General features: G+C 46.3%; 1 protein-coding gene across 4 annotated transcripts in view; it reads right to left on the minus strand.

Moving 5' to 3' along the window:
* The window catches only part of LOC149336124 (uncharacterized), a 237,135-nt gene that overhangs the window by 127,578 nt on the left and 92,589 nt on the right, over positions 1-16,968 (minus strand). Inside the window, exon 2 of one of the 4 annotated variants that reach the window (XM_089552615.1) lies at positions 5,280-5,371. The exons of the other annotated variants lie outside the window; for them this stretch is intronic. Within the exon in view, the coding sequence (XP_089408741.1) occupies positions 5,280-5,298 (19 nt within the window). The 5' untranslated portion in view covers positions 5,299-5,371. The remainder of the gene's footprint in view (positions 1-5,279; positions 5,372-16,968) is intronic. 4 annotated transcript variants of the gene reach the window in all.

Here is a 16,968-nt window from a genome sequence, read left to right on the forward strand (position 1 = left end):
AAAATCCCTAAGCAAATGACAGCTGCCAATGAAAATCATCTGACTACCGAACCCCACGGCGGGAACAGGCTCCTTCCATATCGCTCAAATTAACCCGGTCCACATACGTTTGCCGTCTTTTGGAATCCACTCCTTTACCTGGAGGATAACGGTATTAAGCGCTTATTTCCACCTTTGTTCTCTAGAATCGACTCAATAACGGAACTCAGCCACTGTATAAGACGAAGTTAATTCAGTTTGTTGCCACCGCATTATGTAAAGTATGTCTGGTAGTTTTTCGCTTTGTGCTGTCGTTACTATTACTGGTTTATATCATTTTGTTACCTCGCTTGTCTTCCTTTTTGGCATGTAGTCGCTTGTATTTTTGTACGCATCTGCACGTGTTCTATTGTGCAGTGGCCATAAGTGGTCGCGTTAATTCTTCGAAACTCTGGTATATTTTTTTAAGAACAGAGAATGGAGTGACCTTTTCCCTCTTATGTACTAAATTTCGCTTTGATATTTTAACCTCCCCCCCTTACACAACGCCCTTTGGGGCCTGTGTGGTTGAATAAATAAATATTTGTTGTACTTTCGGTCAGTGGATTGTGGCATTCTGTTGGTTAAGCGAAGAATGGCGCGGCAGAAAAAGACGAAAACGAGAGGGTAACATTAATAAAAGCACCAGTTTACAACTTTATCGCACGGCTGTAGAACCGCTTATTATATACAGAAGAACACGTCCCACGATACAAACTTGACTAAGAACGGAGGTCACATGGACGCTCGGTACGATATGCAAGTCATGACAGATATTAGTGTGGGCTTAAAAATAAATAAGAAAAAAGTGCCCTGCCCGCACCGTCTGCAAGTCATGACAGTCAGGACATGTTTTGTGAATGACGGGAGATGAAGCCCAACACTGGGGTTTCCAATGCAGTTGCTGGTATGCACAGAACTTTCACGTCACATGACATGACAGGAGTCGGCAGTTAGCAGAACTCGCAGGTTCTGACGTCGTTGACTCATTGCAGTACAATGAAGCCTGCAAGCAACTGTTGTGAAAGTCAACACTAGCTCATGATGTCCTTTCTACAGGCCTTCTTCACCGCATTTGGTTCGCATTCATTACAGTAAAATTATTCCCGAAAGCAATTGTGATGAAATTGAGCACTGTAACTCATAATATCCTTTATACAGGCCTTCTTCACCTCATTTGTTTCCCAAGTACATGTAAGTACCTTAGAGGCATTGAAACATCGCTTCTAGACACCGGGCCTCTATGCCTCAAGCGTCTCTCAAACAAGTGCCTGTTATTTCACGCGTCTTAGGCAGGCTGCTACTGGGACATATAAAAAAAAGAAACAGTGCAACCACATCATGTCACTATGCGCCGTTCTGCATTTCCACTCACGTGACTGAAACAACAGAGAAAACCAGGGCTCACAATACCGAGCATTTCACGCTGTCGGTGCCGTACCTCGCCGTTGACAGTAACTTCGAAACGATCCCTGCGTATAGGAACACTCTACCTACAGGTCTCCAGAGGAAGTACTCGCGCCTGCGTATAGTCAGGTCATAAGCGACTGAACTCAGAGTCGTAGAGCACGTAAGTGAAGTTGTGCTAAATTTTTTGGCTTCCACTTTGGTGCGACCCGCTCCGAGGCTAGCCTGGACCAAATGACCCGAAAAAGGAGCATTCTGGACATCTCTATGAATGCCCGCATGTCTTATTGCTCGTGCCTTCCTGGGCAACATTGTTTTTGCGGAGCTAAACTCTGCTATTTCACGTTCTAACCTACTGCGACGTCGGCGTCAACCGCCTTTATACACAGAGCCTTTGCCTCACGCAGATGCCGTCGAAACACTCGCTGCAAAAACACGCCGGTGTAATCTAGTCGCACGGGTTGAGGAGAGCCCATCACAACTGTGCGCAATGCGGATCTCCAAAAGCAATTTCTAAAATGGCAGTTAAAACAACGGCGCACAAGCGTCAGTTTCAGCACGACGACGACGAGACGCTCTCAGACAGTTCCGGAAAAGCTATTACTTAAGTGCCTGCAACCTGCCGCGCCTGGATGGAACTGCTCGCCAGACCTCCGTGTCATAGCGGGATACGTGGGCTGAGAAACATGCGCACGAACTGCAGAGCGACGACGGTTTCGCCTGTATGCGCAAGGGGTAGTCCAGCCGGCGCTGCTTCTCAGACGTGCACTTCGGCCGGTATGAGTAAACAGTTGGGCCGAGAGCACGGGACGGAAGAAAGGGCAAGGAAGAAGATGTCTGCAAACTGCCGTGACTCCGTTCCGGAAAAAAAAAGATCAGAACAGGGCAAGTACAGCAAACAGCGACGGAGAACAGACGAGTCATAGACGGAGGGCCGAATACATATACGCTCTTGCCAGCGAGGTTATACACCCGCTTCTTTCAAGTGGCGTGCTGCAGACTGACAAGGACAAGGCAAACAGATGCGTGGCCACCTCCTGCGCGACACGAATCTGGTTCGCGTGCGAAAAGACCTGCACTGCAGTATAGACGTCGAGCTGTTGCTCTAGACTGTTCTGGCTTCTGTCAAAGCGGGTAGACGTCTTGGATTGCTCAGACCAAGACCGCGCTTCACTACGATGCCAACGGTTCGTTTCGTTCAGCCAGAACGCACTGGGAGTAACTTCCAGACATATTTCAATTGCTTTATTGCGCGAGGGTGGTGCGAAGAAGCGTAAAATGTTTTCTAATACGAAAACAGTACTTAACGAGGATAAACCCAACCAAGAATACTGTGTGAAGCTTCGGAGCAACTCGAGTAAGCTAGGCTTAGTTCGAATAAGCGTCGCGTCAGCTGCGGTCAACGGGAGGAGGGCCTCGCGTCAGCTGCCGTCGAGGCGAGAGGGTGTTAAGATGAAGAGCGAGGAACGCGTTCGCGAGCACATGCCCATGTTAAAAAGAAGAGGCGAAATATGCACACATGCTTTCGCACGTCTACTCGGTTTAACTATGCTAGAACACTGCGATTTTTTTTTTTTTTGCTGTGGTTGTTTCGCCGTGTGCTCAGAATATCGGCGTTCTCTAGATAGCGCCCTGCCATTGGGTCCAACCGATACTGTATATGACAACAGCCTCCGAAATCTACTTCCCTATTCGGGAAAGAGCGACCGCGACATACTGAACAGACCGCCAAAAGTGCCAATGCTCGACACTACACAGCTAGGTGTGGCTCTTATTTGTAGTTCCAGAGCTTTTCTTTTGCCGAACACCTATCGCCTAGTGAAGCGTAAGGGTGTAGGACATGTTTACTAGCGTAAAGTCAGTGCCTTCGTAAGTCGCAAATGAATGCAGCTGTGCTCTTCCGCATTCCCGTAAATTCATATACATGTGGATTGGGACAGAGTGGTGTGTTTCATGACGCTAAAGGCACGCTTACAACAATTGCTCGCGTGTATTTCGTGCACTTTGGCAGCTTGTACACTTTTCCCTTTTCAACGTAGCTTCGTTAGCATAAAAACACTGGTTCACCATTGACAGCCGATCAGGAAATAGCCATCTACTCTGTTGTACGCGAACGGCGGCCGCTTCAACGGTTCCAAGTTTCACCTAGTCTGCTGGACTCCCCCGAACTTCCTTGTGCAGTATAAACTGCTAAAGCATAAACTGTGACAGGGATCGAAAAAAATTGGCTGAAACGTGGACCGCAAAAGAACGGACAAAGCATCACAAATCACAAACTCGCACTTGATCCTAGCCCTTACGTTTTCCCTCATACCACTAGGCAGACACGCCACTCTCATGCCCTCTCTTTAACGCCTCACTTTGCAAGGACTAACTTACACAAATTCTCCTTTTTCCCTAATACAATTGCAGATTGGAACGCCTCCTTCTTCCCTCGAATCTTTAGATATACCGGAATTAAGTATTTAATAACTATGAAATCTTGCCTCCTGTCGGTTCTGTGGTGTCGGTTTTGACTGTGTCAGTTTTTTTTTTGTGCTTATATTTTACGTGCAGTAATAACTGTTTCAGCTGGACTACGCAATGTGTTGATGTGTTTTTTAACTTGTGCTGTCATGCTTTTTTTATTTTTTAAATTTTATGTATATATATACCACTCCTGCTTGGGCGCTCAGCCTGCAGTATGTTCAAAATAAATAAATAAATAGAGGGCAAGGCGTCTAAAATGTTCACTCTTCCGAAGTCGTCCAGCGAGTACTTCGTTCACAATCGCCACCACCGCCATTTTTTCGCGACAGTCACCTGGTTGTCACTGAAGAGGAACTCTGAGCTCACGTGTCAATTAAAAAAAAAGGAACGAAAACCCGCTCCCGGCACTTCGAAAAACAGGCTGTTTCGTGAAGGTGAGCTAGAAATTTTGAACATTGCCTTATTCTGAGCTACAAAGATGGCGTCTGCCTGACTGCTATACCAGAGTTTGTTGTGATGAGAAAACGGGTGCATCATGTTGCGTAGTAAGTGGCATAACCAATTTCTAATAGATTAATTTCAACTATTACGCTGAAATGTGCGGCTGAATTTACCTTCGCTACTAAAAAATCTAAGAACTGCGAAAACGCGATTAACCACGGTGGTTTCGCTCGGTGATTTTTATTTTTTTGCCAAATTATAAAATCGCGCGGCCTCAGTGAGCGCACGGCCACGCCCACCACTGATCTCCACTTCACATGGCAAGCATGCCTCGCGATGTTTACTGCTCCTGCCGTGGCGGGCATAGAAGGTCATATGCACCATAGTCACGTGACACGTTTGCAACAAAGTGGCAGGTGAAGCCTGTATGCCAGCCAGTAGCACTGAGCCCGAAAGATCAACATCACCGAGGGGAAGTAAAGAACGCTCACCATCAGTAAGTCGAGGTTAACGTATATGTCAGACAATAAAGATTTCAATGAAAGTTGGGCTATGAATATTTATTTAAACTCAGTAAGTAGGGCCAAGGAATTAGCTACAGTAAAGACACTGAACTCCCGCTGGTAACTAGAATCAATCAGGAAATGTGTTTCCAAATGAACACCAGAAATAACAGCCGCCATTTGAGAAAAAAGAAACGCAAGGGTTCAAGACAGTGTTTGTTTTTCGTTACAAATTTTCCTTCATTGATGTCGACGGCAATCTCTGTCTGTCATCAGTCTCCCTACGCATTTACAGGCTCGATTAAAACTGTCATTCGTTCATTTCTGTCTTGCTTAGGCATTGAGAACCTTTTCACCTCCCCACGCAATCAGACTCGGTGTTTAGAACTGAATGGACTGGCTGTTATCACGCTCCCACTGGGCTCGGAAGTCTGCACTCACCTAAGGATTCATTCTTCATGAAGCGGAGCTCACCGCAGCAAGCCGGCACCAAAAAAAAAAAAATTGCAGACGTTGCGCCGAGGAAAACTCACCTGGAACAAAAACAGAACAAAAATTAGCCTCCGAGCTGAAGTCACTTCATTTATTGTTACCGGTAAAGGGGCCCTGTAAACACACTAAAGCAGGCGTGTAACGCTATGCGATATCACGTTCTAACTACAGAGATGTTATTTTAATTTAAAATAAAGCTTTCAAAACATCGAGAACGGCAAAAATTTAAGTAGATGTGTTGTCATCCCTGCTGATTTCGTAAGTAAACCGCTTGCTTAGACACAGAGTTTACGAAGCCCATCTCAGAAGCAATTTGGCACCGCCATTAACTTTGAAACGGTGATCACGGAGTCTTTTCCGGTGAAGATGTCACGAGTGTGAACAGAGTGGTGTTTTTAAACGCAGTTTTTAAACGCGCTTTTCCCTGAAAGAAATTCGATTTGTTGCCGGTCGAGTATCAACTCACACAGAAAGAGTCACAGAATCGAAGTTTACTAAGAGCAAAAATTTTAAGTTTCCCTCTGTTTTCCTTTAAACCGCATCTCATAAATTTTCTTGAAGCCCAGCAACCCACGGATGTCTTGGTACGATCCAAAATGAACAACACTACGAAACCAAGCAGCCGAATATAATAGGATTCCCATCTGCCAATTAATATAATATAACCAACAAGGATAGAAAAACAAGAAAGAAAATCTGTCAGAACAGAAAGTCGCAGCCGCACAAATGATATGGAGCAGCCGCCATTCCGTCCTTGAAATCAAATTCTAGCAGAGCAACAGGAAATCCCTGAAGCGAAGCAAAATTTTATTACCATTTTAATTTCTAACGCACTCTTTTCTCCAAAAAGGAATAGCCGTGATACCTTCCGAGCATAGTAAGAAACTAGAAAAAGAATGCATTTCTTTCCATCGTGATATAAAAGACAAATGCTCTTTGATCTGTTTTTCCACGTGATTATTGTGTATATATGTTTGCTCCTTTCAATAAAAAAGTCAGTTTCGAGTCAGCGCTCGTCTGGGTAGTCTTATTGCTTCGTCCTTCGTCTTCTTCGCGCTGTGCCCCACATTATGAATATAAAGGTTCGCTTCGTTTTTGATTTACTGATACAAATACTTTTAATTTGCTCAAGAGGATGGAGGTATCCGGAGGCCGGTAGTCGGGGCTCATTATTTAGGGCTGCTGCAGCCTAATCTACGAGGTTGGTTACACTAGTCCGCTGAAGTAACCATTGTCTTAGCTCCCTAGAAGACTTGGATGAGCCTGGCTTGCCATAAGCCCACTGTTGTTTCTGACTCATGACAAGTTCAGCATCTCGTGTGTTTTCTGACAAACTGTGTTCGTTTCAGGCGAGTAGGGTTCGTGCAAAGCATTTTTGTGGTTTGGCGACAGATGACGGCACACGTACTAAATTACCTCTCGGCATTATTTTTGAAAAAAAAAAATGTCCGTTAGGGGCTTAGAAATATGTTGTGATCTCCACAGGTAGCTGGTAGTGATCCGCGCAATCACTCGGTCGATCTTCGCCTGCATTGGCGCCTGCTGTGGTTCATCGCCTCTTCTTGTATTTACTACAGGAGTTCACTGCCCAAGAACGTATTTCGTTTCCGAAAATCCCTTACTTAACAAGCCGACATTTCTGCTGCACTTTGTTGTCTTCATTTTCGCCATGGTTTTTCAACTTTCCTTGTACCTTTTTCTTTCAGATGTCATTGCTTGTATTTTGAGCCCTCTACTGGACCAGTTATTTCAGCGTTGAAGTTGTAAATATATGAATTTCGAATAGAAGCTCCGTCTTCGCCTTTCAAGGATTTTTAATCTTTAAGGTGATGTAATCAAGGGCTCCGTTATAGTGCTCCGAAGAAAAACATGGAACCTGAATACATTTTGATGACGCTGTACGTGCGATGTTCCGCCACCTATTCCTTATAAAAATGGTCTATAGGCATCTTATAGAACTTATTGCCTTCCTATAGATGGTTCTTTGTCTATTCGTCTATGGCCGTGAATCTTTAGATTGCCTCTAGATTGTCTATAGAATTTTTATTGCCTATAGACTGTTCTCTAGGATCTGTCTATGGAGAGTCTATAGACTTTATAGACAGATCTATGGACAGTGTATAGACTGTCTAAAAAAAATTTGTTGGGGATTGTTGCAGTCTTTATACAAACTTCCACCAGTTAAATTCTGGCCTTTTAAATTACATGAATGTTTTCAAAATTTCGTTCAAGAGGGCGAGAGAGAAACAAAGTCTTTAATACGAACAATTTGTTAGTTCGCAGGGGAGTACAGGCAAGTAGCTCTAAGGAACTTCTGGAACGTGTGACCGGCTCGGGAGCGCATGATAGCAGCGGTTTCACTTACTTAGGACAAGTGTACGGGCGCATCGTAGTGATGCAGAAGGCTAAATAAAGATTCATGTTGACAGCGCGGCTAGAAACACACAAGGACAAGAAATACAGAACAACAAGGACGGGCGCCTGCTGCCGACAGACTTCATTGGAGCGTCCCTGTCGGCCTATGTACTCGTCCATGTGTGCTTCGCACCACGCAGTCAAAATGAACGAACACGAATTAGCCCGAAGGAGACTTGTCCCCCACCGTTTTAAACGAATATCCAACCATGACATATACACAGTGTAGGGTTGATGCCAGAGCGGTGCTCTTCATAATAATCAAACATACAATTCGAGCTCGCCGTCTCTACACCACCCGGAACACGTTCTGACACAGAGTACAGACCTCTTGCAAAGTACATAAAAAAACAAGCAGGCTTATATATTTTATAAATAGGGTAGGCTTGCACTGACCGTAGCGATCTCGAATATAAGCAAAGATTTAAAGTGCACTCGTAAATGCACTCCACTGTAGAAGAAATTCTGAAAAGTACAACCATTAGGCGATGTTTAAGGATAACAATCTTAAACGGAAATTTGAAATGGTGTAGATTCACACCCACGGAGGCCTGTTTCGTTTTACCGAGGTATGCAATATCTTCTTAAAGTAAGATACCTATTCTGTTTTTTTCTGTTAATGCGAAACAGCCAAATTACAAAAATTATCAGCGTTGCAACAGCACACAAAAGACTTGCTCGTTGCAGAAACTATTGTCACGTTCAAGCAGTGCATAATCAATATTGCCGCGATCGCAACTGCCAGTATTACCTTGCGATTCCTACATGCAGAACCAAGAAATAGCCCTTATCGATATACTCGGAACTTTCAGCCGCAGAAAACAGTAACTTATCACCTTTACACATAAATCAGTTGCAGGTAATGTCATTAGCATTGAATCATTTCTGCATTCAATGCATTCGTTTTACTTGGGCCCACGCATTTCTTTTTCACTTAGCCCAGAGTACTATTTCTGGAGAAACGGCAGACCGCCGATGCTGGAAGGGGCTCTCAGCGTTGTCACAGACACAGGAACGTTCGATGACTTTCATCACATGCTATTTTCCATACGGTTTGAAATATCTGAGAAAAACCAAACATTTACCCCACTGTAAAACAAAGAACCCGCCTTTTATGTATATTCGTGCGTTATCTGCATATGCGACCGGGTATGCGCATGGGCTTTCCGGCGCATTATACGCAATTTTCGTGCCAGTTATTTACATATTATATGGACGGATCTCCGCCAGTTTCACGCACCAAGTCACACGCGATGCGTAGGCGCCAGTGTAGTCCGTAGAAAGAAAAACAGAGCAGTAAAGCTAAGGGCACAGCAGAAGGAAGCGGTGGAATTAAAACTGCTTGATTATGTTTTCATCCTTACAACAGTTTCATATTACCAAACACAGGGTGAAAGAAAGGGAGGAGCAATGCCCGTACGAAGAAGGACATTCTTTTCATTCACGCTTCGCTCAAAATGTCCGAGAAGCATGAGAGAAGCAATATTGACGTACTTGTTTCGCCGGATGGCAGTACTCAGATGCCATTCACCGAATATTTCGACAGTCAACACTAGTGTGTGAAGGTATTCATGTCATGGAATGAGAAACCGTGGAGCACGGTTACGAAAAGAACAGTAGAGCCGAGAGAAAACTTTATTCATTTATTTTTAGTCAGGTTGGTTGATTGGTTGTGCAAAAATGCACAAATCCTCCTTGCCTGTACCCGCAGCTGGCCCGATGAATTCAACCCTGGCCTTTTTGCGAGTCGACGCTTCAAATAGGGGGAGAGGCACGCCATCCTGAAAGAGTGTCGGTTAACGTCACTGATTGCTGTTCTACTCGCGGCGTATTCTCTCTTACCCTTGACCAAAACGCCGGCGACACGCCGAAAATGACATCCTCCGGACGCCTAGGCCAAAGCAGCATGACAGAAGCGACCCCTGACTCAATCCAGGACTGAATAAATGACTGAATTCAGAAGCGATACAGGACTCAATGAAAGGTAAACAAAATCAAACTTTACAAAATACACTCCCTGAGCGTCTGGTTAATCCATTCATTGCCACAGTATCGTGAAAGGCATGCTGACCTGTGCCTCTCATATGATGGTTGAATAGCGAAATTTGGTTCAGCGCAAAAGACGACCACAGATAAAGGAAACGACACACACGGAGCGCTCCGTGTGTGTCGTTTCCTTTATCTGTGTTTGTATTTTGCGCTGAACCATGTTTCAACTATGTCCTACCACTAGCCCAGCGCGAAGTTTTGTTGCTAAATAGCGCTTGGCGAAGAGCCATCATATTCCTCGATTAACGGAAGTTTTGCGCGGCCATAACCAAACAGTTCCCTCTCTTTAGAGGTACAGCTATCTCAGAATAGTTTGATTTCGATGTCTTGGTTTCTATTCCTGCCTGCTTCTCGGGAAGACTACATATGAGAGTATCCTCTCGTACAACCTTCACATTACAGGCGCACAAGCCAGTGTCCTCTAGTGCAGCATTTCACGGCGCTCCATCTTGATAACTTCTCCGATAAACACATTATTAGTATGACAACATTCAGTACTGCTTGCTATAAGGTTCTGTAGGTTAACGTTCACGAACATTAACCCTTAACACCTCAATCTGCTTTTGAATGTGGGAACTTTCACGTTGGCTTCTGCGTCTTGTTTATATTCGGATAAAATTCTCGAAACTTTTGCGAGTGATTTGTTGCGATCCTTAGCTTGTTCTAACAGGAACAACTGTTATTTAGACTGCATGTCCAACGTTCTTGTTACTGCAGCATTATGGAACAGCTATTTCATTCACATCATCATGTGAAATTGCCACTAAAGTTTCTTGTGCTCATTACAGAAATAGAGCGGAATGCTGGTATTCTTTATTTATTTTTTAGTTTGCAGTCGCGAAGATAGGACATTCCACGCTATTTCCAGCGCTCGAAATTGAATTTTAGCGGACGCAGCTGCCGCATTGTGGCGTTATTGGTCGTTTAGTCTACGCCCTTCTTCTTTCTTCCCTCTTGGTTTCATTTTGACTTTCTGTTAGCGCTGATATGATTATTGCAATGCGGCGCCGTGTCGCATAAACGGCCTCGGTGCAGGAGACAACATGCTGTCGGATACAGCAAAAACTGAAACCTTTCTTTGCCTGTTGAAACAGAACACGTTCAATGAGCAGTCGTGTAAATTACACGATAGAGAATAAACTGAAGTTCTTGTACAAACAAACAGAAACAAGGGATCCTAGAATCGCCTTGCTGAACAATTCAAATTAGTGTTTTAAGTTCACTTGCGCAGAGGAGGGCTATACAAGAAACTAAAGTTCTCCTAGGAGTTGCACGAGCGCAATAATCGTAAGAAAATGGGAGAGCTGTAAGAGAACGAAGAACAGACTTGGCACGAGGGGGGAGCGATAGAAAAGCATGAACGAAGAAGCGAAGAAAGAAAAGACAGGAAGAAAGAGATATAGACGTTGGCACACACTCAGCTCCGCAAAAGGAGACAGGCATGGGGAACAATCCTCGAACAACTTCCCCCGAGGTCCTCAGCCGTAAAGATGCCACTCGGTAATTGCAAGACGCCGAGGGTGGCATGGCGAGAAAACAAGCGTCGCTCCGGGGCGATAAATATGCACGGGACACATCGTCCTTTCCACCAGCGTCAAGCAGAAGACGGAGGAATCAGCAAGAGGATTGCGAAGAGACAACATAAACTATGCGACATAAATATGCACGCAACACAGAGGCTATTCTTCTTGGAGCGATGCGGAAGATAAAACTCGAGACAAAGGAAAGGGCAAGGAGACGAAAGATACCCTAGAGCACTTTAGTGCTTCTAATAATCTTTTGCTGCTGTTCATGCAGCAACATAAACGGATGGAAAGCCCTGCATGTGCGAACGCTTCCTGCATCACGCTCCCAGCAATTCACAGAGCTTTTATGCGTAGCATTTTGCAATCACTCAGTTCAGCCCTTGGGCGCGGCCGGGCAGCCACCAAACCACGTGACGTGCCGTCACTAAACCACGTAAAAAATAAAAAAAAAAAATAAAAAAAAGACGGCTGAGCATGGTGGCGGTGGCCACCGCCCCGTTTCAAAGGGGGCGCTCCTATCCATCCATCCATCCATCCATCCATCCATACGTCACGGAGGAAAAGCTGCTGAGAAAATCCAGTGCCGCCAAGCAATACCTCGCGCAAAAAGACCGCGCAATATGCAACGCATTCTTGGCTTAACCAAGCTAAGCCTGGGCATCTTTTTTTAACATTCGTCGCTAAAGTCTCAAGAAGAGCTACGACCCGGAAAGCAAGGTGCTCACTACTCGCAATGTTTCCACAGCAGTTCGAAATCTATAAGTGTGGCTAACTGGGCTTGTTGGTGAAGGTTCATACTTAAAACAGCGCGAAATCGGGACAAAAGAAGGAGACAACACAGGTGCTGTGTTGTCTCGTCCTTTTGTCCCGTCTTTCGCGCTGTTTTAAGTATGAAGTCTATAAGATCTTCCGTCATTTGTGACTGTAGCGATCAACTAATTGATGTTCTGTGCTAGAATCTAAACCCAGTGGTTCTGAGTCCTAGGCTCATGATACCACTAAATCTGCTAGCAGCAGGTTATCACGGGGAAGGGCCGAACAGTATAGCTGTATTGAATAAAATGAAATTTTTAACGTTGTGAACGTTCCCGATGGGCCATATTCTAACCTGCCACGCTCCTTTGTACACGCAAGTACGTACGTTGCCACGTCAATACTACACTCTCGGTACACTCCATCTTAGACCTAACCATGGTCCGCAGTTCGCAAATAATTTTTTAATAATAAATAAAGGCCCAGTGTGGTACACTCGTTACTCTGCAGCGATCTTTTAAATGAAGAGTAATTCCTGGCTCTTAACAGTGCGCGTCCTTTCTCAGTTATTTCAATCATCTCTGTGCAGTGGTGGTGCAGAACCAATAAACTAGAGACTTCGTGTACAGAGAGAACAAAGGAGAATGTATTTTATCGAGTAGCCGCTTCAACTTCAAGAGTACACTGTTTGTTTGAGGGCACATAACACCTTAATTATGCCGTTACTAAGCTATGAGGCACGAGTACGCGCACAAACGCGAGTTAATGATATCCTAGTTCAAAAGAAGGAAGGTAGAAATGGTGGCGGAGATCGCCAAGCAAACGAGAGGTAATCAATGCTCCCTTAAGGTATATTGGCGGCGGTGCCAAAAGAAGGAAAACGCAGCAGAAAACCGCACACCGGATTGTAGGGAGATGCGATTACAGGAACTTTCGGGGGTTAAGGTGGTCGAAAGTGGTGCAGGGAGTGGATGGTTGAATTTCAGAAGCTCTTTATCAAGACTACGATGATGATGCGGTCAGATGTGAAGTACGACAGAAAACTCCCCTCGTGGTCGGAGGCAAGATGCGGGCTGCTCGGCCACCCTGGCTGCAGTATGTTGCGTGGAGTAATAGTTGTTTTACTGCCATATGCTGTAAAGCAGCGCTGTGATGCCTCACTTTTACCTAGAGCGCGCATGGTGAGCTATGCGCCTACAATGAAATTAAAATCCAAACACTTTACTGCTTTCCTGCTGTAAAGAGGGTACAGCAGTAATACTAACACCTTCTTCCCTCTATTCCTTGACAACAATTTCTACTGGCAAGGTCACCTGAATGGTGTAATCAAATGCGGCACATTACACCCTGCGTCACTTTTCGTCTTGAATAGATGACAGTGCGCTACGCGTCTCCGAAAGGCCGTTATCTCCGGCGGCATCTTCCCCTTGTCGGACACGGGAGGCGCTTGAACAACAGACTGTATGGCGCAAGCAATCATCTAATGTAGGGGGCCAAGGAAGGCTGACAACCTGGCCATCACCTTCATTCGCCGCCGACAAGCATTCAACTGGTCAGGAACACCCCCAAGAGTGACAGGGTTGCCGCAGGAGGGAAAAAAGACCCGAGCCTGCGGGATGTCCGGGGAAGAGCGTCAATACCGCAGGCGCTGGCGTGAGAGGGGGGCGAGAGAGACCCTCCAGCCTGGAAAGGGGAATCGCCCAAATGGATGAGGAAAACAAGGTAAGCGAGTTAGGAGAGGGACAAGAAAGGCCCGAGACGACCCCGCGGGTAGGCGATCCTCCGGCGCACCAAGCACCCATGCCATCGGGGAGAACGTGAGCCTCATCGAACGAACAAGGTCAACTCCGCAGCCCCTCCGTTCCTTCTGACGGAGACTCCGGTGCAAAACGCTGTGGCATGTAAGCTTGGGGACCCAGCCTCTGCCTCATGTGCTCGATAATATGTGTTTCCTGAATATATCTGTTTTGTTCCACCTGAGTCCAACGCTATCTTTTTGCCCCTCCGTCCAGTGTGGACCCGCGCAGTATGTCGGGTCGTCCCAGCCTCTATCACCGAACGCCATAGGCCACATTCCTGAGTACGCCCCCTTCAGGTTCAAAACGACAACACTTTTGTCTGCTCAAAACTGGGTGTTGGTGGTGGTGATTAAAAAATAATTTTAGGAAGGGTGACTGGTGGACTGCTCCTTGTGAGCGGAGTCCTCAGTCCCGGACACTGACAGCTTCTGCTATGCTGCGGGCCCGCCCGGTCAGCCGTAGCTGATCGCGCAGCTAGAGTGGGCCAGAGAAGCTCGCCATGAGGAGGAAGGTGATTGTGGGGTATGCTTACCTCTAAGCTTTTAGTCTTCGTTGAGCTGGCTGTGGCTTTTATGCGATAGCATCGAAGCCTACGTGGAACAAAAACTCAACGGCGACCGTCCAGCGTTGTGCAAAAAATCCTGATTGGCTAGGAGGCAATGGCATCACCACAGCGGAGAGATCTCATTGACTCGAGGGTTGCAACATCTCCACACCATTGGGTGGAGGGATTTGACGTCACCAGACACTTCTCGTCTGTTCGGCGCCTCCACCTGCCAACTGTGGCAGGTGCTCGATGGTCTACGGGAGGAGCAACTTGGGTCTTTTCAAACGCCATGAGACACTTCCGGTAAAGACATCAACAGCATGATGTTGCTTCCCTCTCCAGTTATTTACATCGCCTTCTTCTACGCCATATGGCGCATCCTCTCGGTACAACAAAGCCTTGTGGCGGTTTCCTGTTACGATATTTTGTGTTCAGTTGCTCTATGGTGGGCTGGTTTAGAGCAAATAGCAATAAACGCCAAGACTGCATTTCAAAGGCTCCTGCGACACAGTATTTGTGGAGGAAGAGGACCCTTGTATCTCTATCAGCCTCGCCCTATATTCTGTTTGTGCTTGAAAGTTCCTTTTCTTAGAAACCTGTCGTAATAGGCAAGACACTGTAACCACACTTGTAACTAATTTCACTTCTATGACAGCACCACTATATTAAGTACAGTTATTGCTTTGTTGTTGTTGTGTAGTTCGCCAAACAGGGCGCAGAGTATTGACTCACTTCACATCCAGCCTCCACCCCCCTCTCTCATTCTGCTGCGCTGTCTCCGTGTGTGCTCAAGCGTGTGCGCGCCTTTAGTGTAAGCGTTGAAGTGCTCTCCTCCTTCGGGCGTCACCGACAGCGGCGGCGGGCTGTTTGCGAAAGATACCGCGCACTGGCTGCTCTTGCTGTCCTTGTCGCGCGTGGCAACCTTCTGCTGCAATGTTTGCCAGCGGCAGGCTGCGGGAAAAGAGGAATGGGGGGGGTATAGTGTTGCACCTGTGCGCGCACAACTTCGGAGCTGCACTTCTTTCTCTCCTAACCTCAAACGCCATTCACCGCTGGCGTTCCTCCTTTCCTTCTCAACCGAGCCGGGGAACTCACTCGCGCTCGCCATCGCCATGTTCGTGCCGAAGGGATGTTTGCTTGCGCGGCGGCCTGAAGACGCCGCTCGAGCGAAACCGCGAGACAAGATGAAGGCCGATAGCACAAAAGAAAAACGAGCAGAAACGTGGAGATATAGCATTTGGTATAAGGCCAAGGAAAAATAAAAAAAAAAGATAACAAAACGCGACAACAACGACGTCGGAAGAAGTGAAGCAGAGTAAAGGCAGCGCTACCCAAGAAGTTATTCGCAGGAGGGTGCGGTGGAAAGCGAGCGTACGTAGGAATAATGGAAAAAGGAATAAAAGCGCAACGATAGCGCAACTATGCCAGGAGAACGGAAGCAAGTTGCATCCGAGGTTAGGAAACACGTGCAAGTTGCAAACAAAAGCTTGATCGGGTAACCAAAGCACAGGTAAATAGCGAGGCTGCAGGCAGAAAAAGATACCAACGCTGGGTCTAACACGCGCACATTTCCTACGTTTAGAGTCGGGCTCGCGTCAGCAAACCCACGATTCCCTCGCAAAAGAGAGAAAGAGAGAGAGCCACGGCACACATAGAAGGGCGGACGAATTTTGCTCTTCTTTTCCGCGGTCTTCACGTCTTTGCCTGCGCCCAAAGACGATGCGTTCCTTTCTACTCGCCATCCCCGTTAGTGAAGAGTCACTGGACGAAGTGGCCATAAATATTTGATGCTTCATAATGCGCCGGGAAAGGCAAGGGATCCTATTATGGCGCTCAGCATCGGAGCTATAGAATGCTCCTGAGATCTTAGCGTAGAAGTAACTACGACATCCGGCTGCTTTGGGCCACTGGATGTCTAGCCTGGAGCGAAGTGCAGGCCGGTCAAGCTAAGAGCAAAGGCTGGCTGAGTTTCGCTAGAAACTGCTTATTCTTGTTCCGCTATTTTTATCTTCTGAGTCAGTTACTTTTTGGAGCTGCGTGAGACGCTGGCGGGTACAAGGCGAGCGCCTTTGCAATGGTAAGGCAGCAACAGGGGTAATGGTAGTAAAACATGCACTCGAGGAAATAGATGCTGTCACGAGGCGTGGCTTCCGATGCACAGGCCATATTCGGCCAGCCAGTCTACAACGAAGCGCTTACTACGAACGGATGCATCGTCATCAGGCGATTTGGTTCTATTATAGGAAAATGCCTTTTTCCAACACCAAATTTATTTCTGTTCTGCGACAAAACCGATGAAGTTACTTCTGCAAATTTCTGGTTTTTGCTTAGCTCATAATGCAAAAGTGACTAACGGGCACATGAGGTAACAACGTATGTAAACAATTTGAAAGGCTTGTATATTACCTGTCAACAACGAGTTCAAACATTGTGCCGCGCAGCAAAGTGCAGCCAGACAGAACGCCTCCTTTCAACCGTTGTGTATTGTAAGCTAGCATTCATTGCCTTCATGGATGCATCGCTGGAGGGCGCTGGCAAAAGGGCGCCAT

The sequence above is a fragment of the Amblyomma mixtum genome, chromosome 7 (assembly GCF_055824585.1).
Source record: "Amblyomma mixtum isolate Tamu chromosome 7, ASM5582458v1, whole genome shotgun sequence".
Classification (NCBI taxonomy): domain Eukaryota; kingdom Metazoa; phylum Arthropoda; class Arachnida; order Ixodida; family Ixodidae; genus Amblyomma; species Amblyomma mixtum.